Source organism: Channa argus, chromosome 8 (assembly GCF_033026475.1).
Source record: "Channa argus isolate prfri chromosome 8, Channa argus male v1.0, whole genome shotgun sequence".
Taxonomy (NCBI): domain Eukaryota; kingdom Metazoa; phylum Chordata; class Actinopteri; order Anabantiformes; family Channidae; genus Channa; species Channa argus.
In genome coordinates, this window is record NC_090204.1 from 9,481,391 (window position 1) to 9,498,992 (window position 17,602).

Sequence of the window (17,602 nt, forward strand, 5' to 3'; positions counted from 1 at the left end):
TAACATTTTAAATGCTGGACTTCTACATGAAAAAAGTATTTCAGATGGATTTGTACTTGTATTTTGTATCAATTTGCCAATACTCACCAAGGATGAAGAGTATTGACCATGTCATTTTCAGTGATGAATCTGTAATTACCACTTGTCTGTCTAAAGGAAAAAGGTTTGACCTCTTTAACTCACTTAATAATAATTCACTTACCCAGAATTTGTATTTTAATATTTTAACAAAATGCTTTTTAAATTGTTGCAACAAAAGTTAAATCATATATTTGTCCTTATATCTTAAAACATTGTACCCCAAGAGTGCAGCAAGGTAATAGTGTGCTGCTACCAGAGATCGGTTTCAGGCCTTTAAATATTCAAAGCAGCAATGTCAGAGAATACCTGGATGTTTACTGTACAGACCAGTAGATGAATGATTTGCTAAATGACAGATTTATTGACTTATCCACCTTATCCACAAATCTTTGGCAAATAGCACCAGCATCTGGTAAAGGTGGGATCAAGGGCAGATACTACAAGACCCAGAGCACAAACAATAAGTTAAAATAAAGAGGGGCTCTCCACTGAATATTGGCACCAACACAAAGAAATAACCTCCCCACCGAGGTAATGTATGAATTGCATATTCTGTTTTTGTTTGTTTGTTTTATCTTAACAATTTTAAAATGTAGACTAGAAGGGCAACACTTGTCCATAATGGCTTGTGCACTGGCTGTACGTATAAAGTAATCAGTATCATGGAATAAAGCCTTTTTATTTGTTTCTAATATAAAAACACATGAAAGTCCCAGCAATTTCCAATATTAACTCCTTCTCTGTGTGCTGACATGTCATGCATTTTACTTTTTACCTGCAACAATTACAGAAAGACGGCCCATGTGTCACCTTCAGTCTGATGTTAGATATCTACTTACATACTGACATACAGTGGAAAAAGCCATTCAAAGTGTGGGAAAAAGTTAGTGTGGCATTGGCTGAACTTTTTGTGTATCACCTTAGTGACAGTAGTACAGTATATGTTTTATGAACTGACTTCCTACATAAATATGATGGATGATGTACAAAAATGCAGAAACTAAAATCCAATCATGATCTTAGGTTTTATTATGAATTTAAAAAAAGAACTCTGCTTTATACAAAATAAGAACAAACATTTCAATAAATAGTACATAAATACTGGAATTAAAGCAAAATCACAGTTCTGATAGCACATGACAATTTACCCACAGTGTTACATAACATTTACGAACACAATTTTCCAGCATGTTCATTAAACCATAGAACAATATGTTCAATATCAAACTCCCCTTGTGAGGAAATATGTGTCTTAACATATTAAAGAGGAAATGCTTATTTACATTGGTTTAATAAACCTCACATAACATTATCATATTAATAAGTGCAAAGGTACCAAAAAGCTGACATTATGGATAATTTTAAACTATTTCTCGTTGTTCACATTGCTATACCTAATGAGTCACTTACAGTTTTGTACAGTGTATATGATATACACAGGTATCCTTAGCTGTCTTTAAAGAATATGAACAGAATGTGGCCTATATGAGGCTGTCAATGCTGGTTTTGTAGACTTCTGTAGGGACATCTACGGAGGAGTTGCTGTATTAAAAGACAAAAGAATGAGATGAGTTGTGGTTGATTATTACAACTATGAACAAACTTTGTTCTTATAAAAAGGAAAAACAAGGAATCATTTAGTAAAGAATCTGGATCCTACCTGTTAAGTTCAAATTTGCTTGCTTTCTGCTTTAGTCGTTTCAGGAGCCACATAGCAAGAGATAAACTAGACAAGAAAACGCTCCCTGCTACCACACCAGTGACAATATTCTTGGTCTGAGGTAGGGAAGCTGTGGAAGTACAGTATTTTTAAAATTATATTATTTGACTTTTTAAATTTAAACTTTGACCAAAATCTTACATTAAATTTAATTTTGCCTAATATATATTTATTTAATTTCTGTTTACCTTTGCAGGTGGGTCTCTCTCCTGTCCAATTGCCATGTTGATCACAGGTCAGCAGCTCATGTCCTTCTAATAAGTAATCTTGATTGCATGTGAAGGAGCACTGAGAGTTGTATACCGGCGTATGATTTGAGCAGGTGATATTGCCATTTTCAGGAGCTTCAAGAATCAGGCAACTTATAGCTGTTAGAACAGAAAGTGAGAAATAGGATGTTAACCATTACTGATATAAAGGAAACACATGCAACACTGGCTCAAAACCTTAAAATAATGTGAAAATATTCCTTATTACCTTCACAGGTAGGTATGGCTGTGCTCCACTGTCCATCCTCAGTACAACGGATGGTGTTTGCTCCCTGCAGGTCAAAGCCTGCATTGCAGCTGAAGCTGCAGGTGGACTCTGGCCGCAGTTCAGTCAAAGATTTGCTACAATTTATGATCAATTGATCTTGTTCCTCTGGCTTCTGGCAAGTGATGGCTAATATAGGAAAAAAGGTTTAAAAAAATCATATTTTTTATGTGTTTGTCACAAAAGCACAAAAGAAAACAGCTCCTCTTAACTGTGGAATTGCATTTCCATTCGCCCTCACCTTCACAATGAGGCATCTTCTGACTCCATTCAGCTGCTGATGTGCATGTTGCCTCGGTCGGTCCAACCAGGCGATAGCTGGGGGCACAGCTGAAGTTGCAAGTGTTTCCATAGGTGAACCTCGTATTTGCAACTTCTCCACAGCTAACAAAGCCATTCTCTAGCTCCTGGAGCGCAGGGCACTGGACAGCTGCAAGATAAACGGCAACAAAAGAGGTCAACAAAAGTCTATAAAAAAACACGTCTTTCCACTATCAACAACCAACTTAAATTATCCTTCAAGGTGAAAACAGAAACTATGTGGGCGTACCAACACAGGACGGCTGTGACGTATTCCAATTTCCCGATGCTTCACATTGCACAGTGCTGGACAGGGAACCACTGAGTACATAGCCCTCATCACAGGTAAACACACAGGTGGACTGATAGCTGGTGGGTCCCAGAGGATCAGAGCAGATCATGGATCCTCCTTCTGGATGTGACAGCTCTGGACACTGGACCACTGTGACAATGGGACCATCAAAACAGATTAGTTTAGGCTCTAATATAACATGTAGTTTTTCTTAATATGATTACTTGAAATTGCAATAATACTAATACATATTACATTATTTCCTTGTTGTGACTTACAGTAATGTCAACTTGAAATAGATAAAACTTTGTTGCTCTTTCTTACCTTGCTCACACTTCTCTCCATAAAAGCCTTCAAAACAATCACACATATGGCTGTTGATGGTTTCTACACACTCTCCATGGACGCATGAATCAACCTTACAGGCAGCTTCAAAAAGAAAAGGTATTTTCATATATTTAGTATAAAGTGTTTTATTTCCTAAGAGCTTGCATTTAAAACACAAAATAAATTAAGTATTTAAAACTGTTAAATCAATAGATTTTCCACTAATGAACAATGCACTAAAACTAATGAAGTTAAAATGAGGTCTTATTCTCAGACCTTTGCTTACCTATGTAGCACAGAGCTGTCTTAGACTTTGTGCACCTCTCATCATTCCACTTGCCTGTGTCCTCATCTCTTTTAATGTACATCTCCACACAATCCTCCTGCTCCCCTGCAATGTCTCCATTCTTCGCATTGTTTGGTTCATTTTTTGCCCAGTTTGTTGCTTCTTCTGTCAGAGGTTGGTTAGTCCCCACCCAGGTCCAAACATTGTTTATTTTGCGGATCCCAATCCAGTAGTAGTCCTTTTTTCTTGGCAGCCAGCTGTTGAGATGCCCAATTTCCTCCTTGTTCTGGATGGCCACCATATCTGTGTAGTGCTGTTTGCACCAGTTTCTAGCTTCTTCCCAATTCATGGTGGAGTTTGAATAGTGGTAAGACCAGCACTCGACAGTAGTCCACATGCACAGCACTGAGGATGTAAGACAGAGACACACATTATATTATTTGGTGATAGGATGAATAATTAAACAAATATATAAAGAAAAGAGGAAAGTGGGACACTTTCTGTTAGATTTACACACTTGAGTAAAGAAGAGTCCAACTGATCCATGAAGAAGAGAACTTGGATCCCCCGGTCTGAAATAATTCAGAGCAAAATATGTGTTAAAACAAAATAATAAGAAAAGAAACATTAAGATAAACTGATAACAAATGTGCATTGTAGACCAAAAGGCTCATATCACTAAAGTGAATTGCTGCTAAATTGATGCCTCTACACTCACCATTTTAATTGGTGTGTCTGAATGCCTGCAGAAGACTCTTAATATGTTCTCTCAGTAGAACAAAGGATGGTATGATGCTTGATGTGTTGAGAAACCTGCTTTTATACCCTCATGGGGCTGGTCCACTTTTCCTGGAAGCTCTTATCACAATATATGATTCAGTGGAATTCCCCACATCCCTTCTACCACTATTTCATCCGGCCTGAGAACTTGGAACTTTCCTTTTCTGTAGTTATGATCTATTTATGAAAACACATTCCTTTGTTTTGGGGGGAACTAAAAGTGACGTTAGTAAAAGATAACGGTTATGTTATTGTTAGTGAGTATACTTACTTGACTACTGTATTTAAAATAGCATTGAATTTATACTTTTCCTTGCATATTTTGTTCTGCTATACTACATTTCTGGAAAGAATATATTTGGATTTTTTCACACTACATTTCTTTTAAGATGCAACTTCATAATATATAACATAATAAAAAAAATATATAATACATATTATATCATATGTATTATATATACTTTAACAAGCGAATGATATTTCTGTTTCTTTGCTGCTTTCCATTATATATATAACATTTTAAATGCTGGACTTCTACATGAAAAAAGTATTTCAGATGGATTTGTACTTGTATTTTACTAAATTTGCCTAGGATTTCTGGTAATGTATTGATAATATGCTGATGCTAAAATCCTAGCAAATTAGTGCACAACAAATAACAAAATAAATACATGTATCTGACGGAGACTGACTAGCACAGAACACGCTTACAGATGCAAAGCAAAACTGTAGTTTTGAAAAGCTGTGAAATCCTGTGAGCTTATAAGACTTGGTGGCTGATATGATGGTAGATAAGCTGTACCTTGTTATTTGCAATCAGATCTTTTAGACGTTTTTTACAAAATTAAAACAAAGTATATCAACATCATTTTCTTGTGGCTCTGAAGCAATGTACACATTTGGTCCATTAGGCTTCATGAGTCTGCATGATGATTCATTCAAGGTGATGCATGTTAGAAGAACAAAATGTACAAACAAGACAATGCATAGACTACAACATGGTTTTTAGCTCAGGAAAAGGGGAATTGACATGTCCCATTCAATCACAACTAAACACTTTAATGACATCCAGAAGAACAGCAAAAGGGTTCCAAGGCTGTTCTTAAAAAAAAAAAAAAGATGGTAAACATTTATAATAAAGTATAAATATACATTTTCTCAGCACTGACAAGTTACTATTGAACCTGCTGACTGTTCTAGTTGCGCATGCCTTCACCTATAATAAAAGAGGAAAGGGAGAGGAAAATAAAAAGGTTGAAAGGGAACAAGGGCACACCAGAGAGATGCCTTCTTAGAATGTATCAACAACATGCGCTGAAATGTGTTGATCTGTGCAATAACAACGTTTTCGCCAATTTGCCAATACTCACCAAGGATGAAGAGTATTGACCATGTCATTTTCAGTGATGAATCTGTAATTACCACTTGTCTGTCTAAAGGAAAAAGGTTTGACCTCTTTAACTCACTTAATAATAATTCACTTACCCAGAATTTGTATTTTAATATTTTAACAAAATGCTTTTTAAATTGTTGCAACAAAAGTTAAATCATATATTTGTCCTTATATCTTAAAACATTGTACCCCAAGAGTGCAGCAAGGTAATAGTGTGCTGCTACCAGAGATCGGTTTCAGGCCTTTAAATATTCAAAGCAGCAATGTCAGAGTTTACCTGGATGTTTACTGTACAGACCAGTAGATGAATGATTTGCTAAATGACAGATTTATTGACTTATCCACCTTATCCACAAATCTTTGGCAAATAGCACCAGCATCTGGTAAAGGTGGGATCAAGGGCAGATACTACAAGACCCAGAGCACAAACAATAAGTTAAAATAAAGAGGGGCTCTCCACTGAATATTGGCACCAACACAAAGAAATAACCTCCCCACCGAGGTAATTTATGAATAGCATATTCTGTTTTTGTTTGTTTGTTTTATCTTAACAATTTTAAAATGTAGACTAGAAGGGCAACACTTGTCCATAATGGCTTGTGCACTGGCTGTACATATAAAGTAACATCATGGAATAAAGCCTTTTTATTTGTTTCTAATATAAAAACACATGAAAGTCCCAGCAATTTCCAATATTAACTCCTTCTCTGTGTGCTGACATGTCATGCATTTTACTTTTTACCTGCAACAATTACAGAAAGACGGCCCATGTGTCACCTTCAGTCTGATGTTAGATATCTACTTACATACTGACATACAGTGGAAAAAGCCATTCAAAGTGTGGGAAAAAGTTAGTGTGGCATTGGCTGAACTTTTTGTGTATCACCTTAGTGACAGTAGTACAGTATATGTTTTCTGAACTGACTTCCTACATAAATATGATGGATGATGTACAAAAATGCAGAAACTAAAATCCAATCATGATCTTAGGTTTTATTATGAATTTAAAAAAAGAACTCTGCTTTATACAAAATAAGAACAAACATTTCAATAAATAGTACATAAATACTGGAATTAAAGCAAAATCACAGTTCTGATAGCACATGACAATTTACCCACAGTGTTACATAACATTTACGAACACAATTTTCCAGCATGTTCATTAAACCATAGAACAATATGTTCAATATCAAACTCCCCTTGTGAGGAAATATGTGTCTTAACATATTAAAGAGGAAATGCTTATTTACATTGGTTTAATAAACCTCACATAACATTATCATATTAATAAGTGCAAAGGTACCAAAAAGCTGACATTATGGATAATTTTAAACTATTTCTCGTTGTTCACATTGCTATACCTAATGAGTCACTTACAGTTTTGTACAGTGTATATGATATACACAGGTATCCTTAGCTGTCTTTAAAGAATATGAACAGAATGTGGCCTATATGAGGCTGTCAATGCTGGTTTTGTAGACTTCTGTAGGGACATCTACGGAGGAGTTGCTGTATTAAAAGACAAAAGAATGAGATGAGTTGTGGTTGATTATTACAACTATGAACAAACTTTGTTCTTATAAAAAGGAAAAACAAGGAATCATTTAGTAAAGAATCTGGATCCTACCTGTTAAGTTCAAATTTGCTTGCTTTCTGCTTTAGTCGTTTCAGGAGCCACATAGCAAGAGATAAACTAGACAAGAAAACGCTCCCTGCTACCACACCAGTGACAATATTCTTGGTCTGAGGTAGGGAAGCTGTGGAAGTACAGTATTTTTAAAATTATATTATTTGACTTTTTAAATTTAAACTTTGACCAAAATCTTACATTAAATTTAATTTTGCCTAATATATATTTATTTAATTTCTGTTTACCTTTGCAGGTGGGTCTCTCTCCTGTCCAATTGCCATGTTGATCACAGGTCAGCAGCTCATGTCCTTCTAATAAGTAATCTTGATTGCATGTGAAGGAGCACTGAGAGTTGTATACCGGCGTATGATTTGAGCAGGTGATATTGCCATTTTCAGGAGCTTCAAGAATCAGGCAACTTATAGCTGTTAGAACAGAAAGTGAGAAATAGGATGTTAACCATTACTGATATAAAGGAAACACATGCAACACTGGCTCAAAACCTTAAAATAATGTGAAAATATTCCTTATTACCTTCGCAGGTAGGTATGGCTGTGCTCCACTGTCCATCCTCAGTACAACGGATGGTGTTTGCTCCCTGCAGGTCAAAGCCTGCATTGCAGCTGAAGCTGCAGGTGGACTCTGGCCGCAGTTCAGTCAAAGATTTGCTACAATTTATGATCAATTGATCTTGTTCCTCTGGCTTCTGGCAAGTGATGGCTAATATAGGAAAAAAGGTTTAAAAAAATCATATTTTTTATGTGTTTGTCACAAAAGCACAAAAGAAAACAGCTCCTCTTAACTGTGGAATTGCATTTCCATTCGCCCTCACCTTCACAATGAGGCATCTTCTGACTCCATTCAGCTGCTGATGTGCATGTTGCCTCGGTCGGTCCAACCAGGCGATAGCTGGGGGCACAGCTGAAGTTGCAAGTGTTTCCATAGGTGAACCTCGTATTTGCAACTTCTCCACAGCTAACAAAGCCATTCTCTAGCTCCTGGAGCGCAGGGCACTGGACAGCTGCAAGATAAACGGCAACAAAAGAGGTCAACAAAAGTCTATAAAAAAACACGTCTTTCCACTATCAACAACCAACTTAAATTATCCTTCAAGGTGAAAACAGAAACTATGTGGGCGTACCAACACAGGACGGCTGTGACGTATTCCAATTTCCCGATGCTTCACATTGCACAGTGCTGGACAGGGAACCACTGAGCACATAGCCCTCATCACAGGTAAACACACAGGTGGACTGATAGCTGGTGGGTCCCAGAGGATCAGAGCAGATCATGGATCCTCCTTCTGGATGTGACAGCTCTGGACACTGGACCACTGTGACAATGGGACCATCAAAACAGATTAGTTTAGGTTCCAACACAGAGATAATAAAATTTAGTTACTTTTAAATTTAATTGAGTTAGTGTACCTAAGGGCCTCCGTACATAATGTATGAGTAGAAATAGACTGAGAAAAGTTGTGTCGTGAACAGACACTGTTGTAAGCTCATATTATTGTGACAATAATGTGAAAATATTCTTTATTACCTTCGCAGGTAGGTATGGCTGTGCTCCACTGTCCATCCTCAGTACAACGGATGGTGTTTGCTCCCTGCAGGTCAAAGCCTGCATTGCAGCTGAAGCTGCAGGTGGACCCTGGCCGCAGTTCAGTCAAAGATTTGCTACAATTTATGATCAATTGATCTTGTTCCTCTGGCTTCTGGCAAGTGATGGCTAATATAGGAAAAAAGGTTTAAAAAAATCATATTTTTTATGTGTTTGTCACAAAAGCACAAAAGAAAACAGCTCCTCTTAACTGTGGAATTGCATTTCCATTCGCCCTCACCTTCACAATGAGGCATCTTCTGACTCCATTCAGCTGCTGATGTGCATGTTGCCTCGGTCGGTCCAACCAGGCGATAGCTGGGGGCACAGCTGAAGTTGCAAGTGTTTCCATAGGTGAACCTCGTATTTGCAACTTCTCCACAGCTAACAAAGCCATTCTCTAGCTCCTGGAGCGCAGGGCACTGGACAGCTGCAAGATAAACGGCAACCAAAGAGGTCAACAAAAGTCTATAAAAAAACACGTCTTTCCACTATCAACAACCAACTTAAATTATCCTTCAAGGTGAAAACAGAAACTATGTGGGCGTACCAACACAGGACGGCTGTGACGTATTCCAATTTCCCGATGCTTCACATTGCACAGTGCTGGACAGGGAACCACTGAGTACATAGCCCTCATCACAGGTAAACACACAGGTGGACTGATAGCTGGTGGGTCCCAGAGGATCAGAGCAGATCATGGATCCTCCTTCTGGATGTGACAGCTCTGGACACTGGACCACTGTGACAATGGGACCATCAAAACAGATTAGTTTAGGTTCCAACACAGAGATAATAAAATTTAGTTACTTTTAAATTTAATTGAGTTAGTGTACCTAAGGGCCTCCGTACATAATGTATGAGTAGAAATAGACTGAGAAAAGTTGTGTCGTGAACAGACACTGTTGTAAGCTCATATTATTGTGACAATAATGTGAAAATATTCTTTATTACCTTCGCAGGTAGGTATGGCTGTGCTCCACTGTCCATCCTCAGTACAACGGATGGTGTTTGCTCCCTGCAGGTCAAAGCCTGCATTGCAGCTGAAGCTGCAGGTGGACCCTGGCCGCAGTTCAGTCAAAGATTTGCTGCAATTTATGATCAACTGAGCTTCTTCCTCTGGCTTCTGGCAAGTGATGGCTAATATAGGAAAAAGGTTTAAAAAATAATTTTTTATGTGTTTGTCACATAGGCACAAAACAACTGTGGAATTGCATTTCCATTCGCCCTCACCTTCACAATGAGGCATCTTCTGACTCCATTCAGCTGCTGATGTGCATGTTGCCTCGGTCGGTCCAACCAGGCGATAGCTGGGGGCACAGCTGAAGTTGCAAGTGTTTCCATAGGTGAACCTCGTATTTGCAACTTCTCCACAGCTAACAAAGCCATTCTCTAGCTCCTGGAGCGCAGGGCACTGGACAGCTGCAAGATAAACGGCAACCAAAGAGGTCAACAAAAGTCTATAAAAAAACACGTCTTTCCACTATCAACAACCAACTTAAATTATCCTTCAAGGTGAAAACAGAAACTATGTGGGCGTACCAACACAGGACGGCTGTGACGTATTCCAATTTCCCGATGCTTCACATTGCACAGTGCTGGACAGGGAACCACTGAGTACATAGCCCTCATCACAGGTAAACACACAGGTGGACTTATAGCTGGTGGTTCCCAGAGGATCAGAGCAGATCATGGATCCTCCTTCTGGATGTGACAGCTCTGGACAGTGGACCACTGTGACAATGGGACCATCAAAACAGATTAGTTTAGGCTCTAATATAACATATAGTTTTTCTTAATATGATTACTTGAAATTGCAATAATACAAATACATATTACATTATTTGCTTGTTGTATTTTTTCCTACTTTGCAAACACCTCCCAACTTACGTTCACATGAAGGAGGCTGCTCGGACCATTTTTTTGACGCTGTGCATCTCAGGGACTTTGAATGACTCAGCTGGTATCCTTTCTTACATGAATACTCGCATGAGGAGTTGTAGGAGAACTCTCCATACGTATGAGTGCAATTTACACTTCCTTTATCTGGGACAGTCACCTCATCATTGTTACACTTAACAACTGCCAACAAAGAAAATAAGTCACTGTTGGATTTCATGATCTTGTTGTAAGTGACTTACAGTAATGTCAACTTGAAATAGATAAAACTTTGTTGCTCTTTCTTACCTTGCTCACACTTCTCTCCATAAAAGCCTTCAAAGCAATCACACATATGGCTGTTGATGGTTTCTACACACTCTCCATGGACGCATGAATCAACCTTACAGGCAGCTTCAAAAAGAAAAGGTATTTTCATATATTTAGTATAAAGTGTTTTATTTCCTAAGAACTTGCATTTAAAACACAAAATAAATTAAGTATTTAAAACTGTTAAATCAATGGATTTTCCACTAATGAACAATGCACTAAAACTAAGGAAGTTAAAACGAGGTCTTACTCTCAGACCTTTGCTTACCTATGTAGCACAGAGCTGTCTTAGACTTTGTGCACCTCTCATCATTCCACTTGCCTGTGTCCTTATCCCTTTTAATGTACATCTCCACACAATCCTCCTGCTCCCCGGCAGTGTTTCCATTCTTGGCATTATTTGGTTCATCAGGTGCCCAGTTTGTTGCTTCTTCTGTCAGAGGCTTGTTAGTTCCCACCCAGGTCCAAACATTGTTTATTTTGCGGATCCCAATCCAGTAGTAGTATCTTTTTCTAGGTAGCCAGCTGTTGAGATGCCCAATTTCCTCCTTGTTCTGGATGGCCACCATATCTGTATAGTGCTGTTTGCACCAGTTTCTAGCTTCTTCCCAATTCATAGTGGAGTTTGAATAGTGGTAAGACCAGCACTCGACAGTAGTCCACATGCACAGCACTGAGGATGTAAGACAGAGACACACATTATATTATTTGGTGATAGGATGAATAATTAAACAAATATATAAAGAAAAGAGGAAAGTGGGACACTTTCTGTTAGATTTACACACTTGAGTAAAGAAGAGTCCAACTGATCCATGAAGAAGAGAACTTGGATCCCCTGGTCTGAAATAATTCAGAGCAAAATATGTGTTAAAACAAAATAATAAGAAAAGAAACATTAAGATAAACTGATAACAAATGTGCATTGTAGACCAAAAGGCTCATATCACTAAAGTGAATTGCTGCTAAATTGATGCCTCTACACTCACCATTTTAATTGGTGTGTCTGAATGCCTGCAGAAGACTCTTAATATGTTCTCTCAGCAGAACAAAGGATGGGATGATGCTTGATGTGTTGAGAAACCTGCTTTTATACCCTCATGGGGCTGGTCCACTTTTCCTGGAAGCTCTTATCACAATATATGATTCAGTGGAATTCCCCACATCCCTTCTACCACTATTTCATCCGGCCTGAGAACTTGGAACTTTTCCTTTCTGTAGTTATGATCTATTTATGAAACCACATTCCCTTGTTTTGGGGGGGAACTAAAAGTCAAGTTAGTAAAAGTTAACGGTTATGTTATTGTTACTAGTGAAGAGTTAGTGACATAAAGTGAGTGTACTTACTTGACTACTGTATTTAAAATAGCATTCAATTTATACTTTTACTTACGTATTTTGTTCTGCTATATTACATTTCTGGAAAGAATATATTTAGATTTTTTCACACTACATTTGGCAGTTTTAATTGCGGACTTTATATTATATCTTGCATCTTTTAAGATGCAACTTCACAATATATAACATAATAAAAAAATATATAATACATATTATATAATGTATTATATATACTTTAACAAGCGAATGATACTTCTGTTCCTTTGCTGCTTTCCATTATATAAATAACATTTTAAATGCTGGACATGTAAAAAGTATTTCAGATGGATTTGTACTTGTATTTTACTAAAGTTGCCTAGGATTGTGGTAATGTATTGATAATATGCTGATGCTAAAAACCCAGCAAATTAGTGCACAACAAATAAAAAAATAAATACATTTATCTGAGGGAGACTGACTAGCACAGAACAAGCTTACAGATGCAAAGCAAAACTAGTTTTGAAAAACTGTGAAATCCTGTGGGCTTATAAGACTTGGTGGCTGATATGATGGAAGATAAGCTGTACCTTGTTATTTGCAATCAGATCTTTTAGAAATTTATTACAAAATGAAAACAAAGTCATCAACATAATTTTCTTGTGTCTCTGAAGCAATGTACACATTAGGTCCATTAGGCTTCATGAGTCTGCATGATGATTCATTCCATGTGATGCATGTTAGAAGAACAAAATGTACAAACAAGACAATGCATAGACTACAACATGGTTTTTAGCTCAGGGAAAATAGGATGTGACATGTCCCATTCAAGGGAAGCGGTCATCAAAAGAAGAAAGAAACAATACGATGGCAGCTGACAAACATGTTTCTGGTGATTTTATGAGTGTATAAGGACTGGAAGTATGTTGTGCTGAGCTAGAGGCGCCTGCTGGCTGCCTGTGATTCTAGAAGTGACACTTCACATCCTTCCTTTGTGACCTGAGGTACCTGTTGTTTGACACCACTGAACCTACACCCTTTCCTGTGAAAAAGTATATAAACTCTCTTATTAACTATACAGAACAAACCCCAAGGGTGAAGCCTTCTTTTGATGGTGATAAGAACATCCGCAACAAATACCTTAATATCTTATGACTGATCTTCACAAGTGCCTCCTTAACACAACTCTTCTTGTAATTTCCTATTCACGAGAAAGAAGACCTGAGGCAAAGCAAATGTAATCACTTTATGTTGGTCAAATTACCAATTAATCGTATTATAATTACCGATGTGTAATAATAAACCACCACCTACACTACATTTTGTTGTAATTACATTGACCTACAGAGAGTATTTTAGGACAAGGAGGACAGAAAAAGTGCAAAGTATTAATTTACCTTGACTGTTTAATTTGGCATGATGAAGCAGTAAACTCCTGCCAGAGGTTTGTGTGACTTTCCAGCAAATTAAAGCCTGCAGGATGCATTACAAGTTAAACAGACAATGTCATAAACATTATTCCTCTTGTCTTTTAAGTGCTCTTGAACCAAAAGCTATATCCCTATCAGTTTCAGCTCTGACTCCTCAACACAAGATCTTTAGCGTGGTAACTCAATGGGTAGAGCAGCAGTATGAGATGCAGAATTCAGTGGGATCCCCAAATCCCAGCCAACCCACCAGGAGTGTCCCTGAGCAATTAGAGCTAGCTCCCTCACTCTCTGTTTATTACTGAGGTCGAAGTGGTTAGTGAAGCCGTACTGGATTGAATTTTAAGAAGAGGTGGTTCTAAAATTTTGGCCACCCTATTTAAAACGGGTGAGCAAAATGATCACCTTTCTGACAGTTTCAACTTAAAAACTGAGAAATTTTAACATTGTTAAAGTAGAATTCATGGCAGAGCTGCGGTATTGGATCGCATTAGATTTTACAGGTGTACCTAATGAAGTGGCCCGTGAGTGTATACACACATACAACCATTTTCAGAGTCACCCGGAGTAAACCCGCACAAGCACGGAGAGAACATGCAAAGTCCACACAAATGTAAAACTGCTTTCCAAGATTGCTGCTCTGCTCTTTGCTATAAACTGGGTTGGTAGGCCCAATATAACCCGCACTGCACTGATGCCAATCTACGCTGTAGTGAACAGGTGATTTTGGCTTTCTGAGGGTATTCAAACCAAGGTAGTTCCCTCTACTGCCATATACGGTCGTAAGTGTCTGAACTTGCCAAGCTGCAGCATTTCCTGCACAATTATGGCTCCAAATGTTCTGTCTCTTTAAGACAGGAAATAGACGGCTCGATCCGTATAAAGTCATTTGTGAGGACGCACCATGTTGTCTATTGTCGATGGACCTCTGAGCAGTCTGAGTCTCCAGTGCGTTGAGAAAAGCAACAGTCGCAATGGCAGATGCTCTGGCTAAAATCCCCGATGTGGAGATTGATCCAGAGGGAATCTTTAAGTACATACTGGTCAGAGTGAAAGTGAAAGATGGCGATGTTTATAAAGACATAGTCCGAGGCACAAAAAATGCAGAGTATCACAGTAAGTTTGTTACTAAAGTTTTGCTGCAGAGAAGTGCGTCAGAAGTGCGTCGGTCAGCCGCGAGATAATGAGCAAAATTAACCACAGGCGACGTACAGTAATGTTTCAATCCCATAGACTAATTTGAACTGTTACCGGGCTGTTTTGACATGCACCCTGCAAACATTCACAAATCGCACAGAGCAGGCACATGTAGCGCATGCCATGCTTAATATATGCTGTTTGCAGACAATTTGGACTCTGTGATTCCACAGTAAACTGCTAAATTTGTTGATTGTTCGCAGTTTGATTACCGGAATGTATAGTTTCTAAACAAGATGAACTGAACCCACTGATTAATTTACAGATCATATATTTGAGAAGGTCAGTCCGGCTGTGGAGGCCTTGGGAATGGAGTGTAAATGCCTTGGAGGAGGGAAGATAGAGCACAACAGCCATGAGAAAAAACTAAGGGTGTTTGGAGAATCAACCGTAAGTTAATTTCAATGCTATACCGCTGTACCTGAATAAAAATTTTAAAAACTACAAAAGTATTATTTTGATGTGATTATGTAAATGCTTTCTGGTTCATTTTCAGGGCTTTGGCAAAGCAGACCATTCTGTGTCTGTGGAGAAGTTAAAGAGCGTCTTCAGTGACTATGAGATCACCTGGTCGGATGACAAAAAATAGTGTCTTCAATTATGCATTTCCAAAAGATAACTATTTATTTTTGACCCTACTGTACAACAGCAATTTAGTTTAAATACACCATGCTGCATGTAAGAGTTGTTTAGTATTTTGAGTCTGTGAGAAAGGACAGGACAGGAAACGATGAATCAGATTGAATCACTATATTCTGTTAGCTCAGCGGAAAGTGTCCTGTTTTTTTTTTTTTTTTAAAGTGAAACCTATAAGGTTCTATCACTTCTCATTTTGGTTATTTGCTTTCATAATGTTCAATAATACTGAACTTTCATAGCACTTTGCAGACAAAAACAAATAAAAGGAAAAGACAAAAATAACATTAATAGTTTCAGAAAGTTAAGATTGGGATACCTCTTCCATTTAGCAATCAAGACCAACCTTTTTATTTTTGCATGCACCTACAAACTGCTATCAAGCAAGTGTGATGCAGGAACAGCTGTAGAGCTCTGTTTAGTTTCTGTGGTTTACACCAAGCAAAACTACTATGGCAAAGTCTACTATCAAAACTTTTACCTATCACATACTGTAAATAACATCAGAGTGGCTTCAGGTTGGTCACATCATTTTGCAACACAACACCCATGCTCATTTACAGCCAGAGTTGTATAAAAGTAGCTTCTGTAACAACATTCAAGCCCTACAATATATAGTATTGTCCACCACCTTTATGTCACCATAAAATGAGGGTTTACGTGTAGAGACAGAAGACACTGAGAAAGACTAAATCCATATAAGAACTGTTCCCCCAGGTTGTTCAAGATCCAAGGAAAAGTTGGATAATTTTTTTAAAAAACGTTCACAAGTGAACAGAAAAAACTGTATTAAGACAAAAACTGATCATACTAAACTAATGCACCTGCACTTTTCTTTAGTATGAAGAAAAACATAACTATTCATAGCACAATTTCAGAAACTTCCTCATTTTATTTTTAAGGTATAAAAGTCACCCATAGTTGATATGTTAGCCACTAAATATTTCCTTTGTCCTCATGAACTCTATATCATAACATTCTACATCCTTTTCCTCTGGGCATTTCCCACATGGTTCTGTTGTATTCCTGCAGTAAGGCACATTCTTCCTTTTCCCTTTTTCAATTCTGACTTACCATCTACCTGCTGAAAGAAAATAGAGGAAGAGCGGCGTCAAATTCTGCAGACAGGAACAAAATTAGCAGTTGACACACCAAGGAGATCTGTATTCACCTTGACCCTCATTAGCAGACTTACACAAGGATCTTTCCTGCATTCTGCCACTTATCCTGTAACCTCAAAAAAGAAAAGCCAAACAACATCTTCCTTCCACTTTCCATGGCAGTTCCTGTAAACTGCTAACCTTTTCCATTATGTACAAAGATAAAGGTCAAGAGTGGGGGGAGAGAAGCATTAAACTGTATTAGACTCGACCCCATTCTTGGAAAAGGCAAATATTAGAGTGAGAGCTTGATGAGAAATAATGAGAAACTGTATTAAGATCGGATGCATTCATCATAATTATTATAATCACTGTATAACACAAGAAGGGAGCACAATAAGACAAATCAAAAATATTTGTGTCCCCATGACCCTTAACAGGATACAAAGTTAGAATAATGGATGGATCGATATATACTACAAAAATGATCTAATCCTAAATATTTGTGTGGTGCAAAAGTATGTGAACTCAGCTTGAGTCTGGAAAGTCAGTCAGTTCAATCATAATTGAAAATTCTAACTAAAATTCATTATTTAAAACAACATTAACAAACTGAATAAAGGTATAATTTTAGCAGTTAAACGTACGTCAGGAACAACACAGATTTTTATGAAACCAAAGATGTGAGTGTAATATAAAAATTTTAAATAATTAACAAATTTTTTCTTTTTACATTATTTGAATAATAGATTATTTTTTGTATATTTTAATAACCTCC

At 37.6% G+C, this 17,602-nt stretch overlaps 3 protein-coding genes across 3 annotated transcripts; 1 reads left to right on the forward strand and 2 right to left on the reverse strand.

The window, feature by feature from the left end:
- Positions 1–1,087: 1,087 nt before the first annotated feature.
- Positions 1,088–4,394, reverse strand: LOC137131630 (E-selectin-like). Its single transcript, XM_067513142.1, has 10 exons — positions 4,259–4,394; positions 4,058–4,112; positions 3,541–3,945; positions 3,252–3,356; positions 2,886–3,077; positions 2,577–2,765; positions 2,279–2,464; positions 1,990–2,169; positions 1,742–1,871; positions 1,088–1,623 (listed from the first exon to the last, which is right to left on the reverse strand). The coding sequence occupies exons 1-10, from the start codon at positions 4,259–4,261 to the stop codon at positions 1,563–1,565; spliced, it is 1,506 nt and encodes a 501-aa protein (XP_067369243.1). The 5' UTR covers positions 4,262–4,394; the 3' UTR covers positions 1,088–1,562.
- A 2,292-nt stretch (positions 4,395–6,686) lies between these two features.
- LOC137131627 (E-selectin-like) lies at positions 6,687–12,259 on the reverse strand. Its single transcript, XM_067513137.1, has 17 exons — positions 12,140–12,259; positions 11,939–11,993; positions 11,422–11,826; positions 11,133–11,237; positions 10,836–11,027; positions 10,488–10,679; positions 10,179–10,367; positions 9,900–10,085; positions 9,496–9,687; positions 9,187–9,375; positions 8,889–9,074; positions 8,485–8,676; positions 8,176–8,364; positions 7,878–8,063; positions 7,589–7,768; positions 7,341–7,470; positions 6,687–7,222 (listed from the first exon to the last, which is right to left on the reverse strand). The coding sequence occupies exons 1-17, from the start codon at positions 12,140–12,142 to the stop codon at positions 7,162–7,164; spliced, it is 2,832 nt and encodes a 943-aa protein (XP_067369238.1). The 5' UTR covers positions 12,143–12,259; the 3' UTR covers positions 6,687–7,161.
- A 2,518-nt stretch (positions 12,260–14,777) lies between these two features.
- Positions 14,778–16,009, forward strand: si:dkey-51e6.1. The gene is made up of 3 exons (XM_067512476.1): positions 14,778–15,007; positions 15,354–15,478; positions 15,585–16,009. The coding sequence occupies exons 1-3, from the start codon at positions 14,866–14,868 to the stop codon at positions 15,675–15,677; spliced, it is 360 nt and encodes a 119-aa protein (XP_067368577.1). The 5' UTR covers positions 14,778–14,865; the 3' UTR covers positions 15,678–16,009.
- Positions 16,010–17,602: the final 1,593 nt, after the last annotated feature.

What these genes read in the sequence shown, in the direction of transcription:
- LOC137131630 (XM_067513142.1), bottom strand. An exon ending in GACAGCTCTGTGCTACATAG is followed by an intron (nt 3,357 to 3,540) that starts GTAAGCAAAGGT and finishes TTCTTTTTGAAG; the next exon opens with CTGCCTGTAAGGTTGATTCA. An exon ending in GAAGATGCCTCATTGTGAAG is followed by an intron (nt 2,465 to 2,576) that starts GTGAGGGCGAAT and finishes TTCCTATATTAG; the next exon opens with CCATCACTTGCCAGAAGCCA.
- si:dkey-51e6.1 (XM_067512476.1), top strand. Translation starts at nt 14,866, where the DNA reads ATGGCAGATGCTCTGGCTAAAATCCCCGATGTGGAGATTGATCCAGAG. An exon ending in AAAAAATGCAGAGTATCACA is followed by an intron (nt 15,008 to 15,353) that starts GTAAGTTTGTTA and finishes ATTAATTTACAG; the next exon opens with ATCATATATTTGAGAAGGTC. An exon ending in GGGTGTTTGGAGAATCAACC is followed by an intron (nt 15,479 to 15,584) that starts GTAAGTTAATTT and finishes GTTCATTTTCAG; the next exon opens with GGCTTTGGCAAAGCAGACCA.
- LOC137131627 (XM_067513137.1), bottom strand. An exon ending in GACAGCTCTGTGCTACATAG is followed by an intron (nt 11,238 to 11,421) that starts GTAAGCAAAGGT and finishes TTCTTTTTGAAG; the next exon opens with CTGCCTGTAAGGTTGATTCA. An exon ending in TGGAGAGAAGTGTGAGCAAG is followed by an intron (nt 11,028 to 11,132) that starts GTAAGAAAGAGC and finishes CTTTGTTGGCAG; the next exon opens with TTGTTAAGTGTAACAATGAT.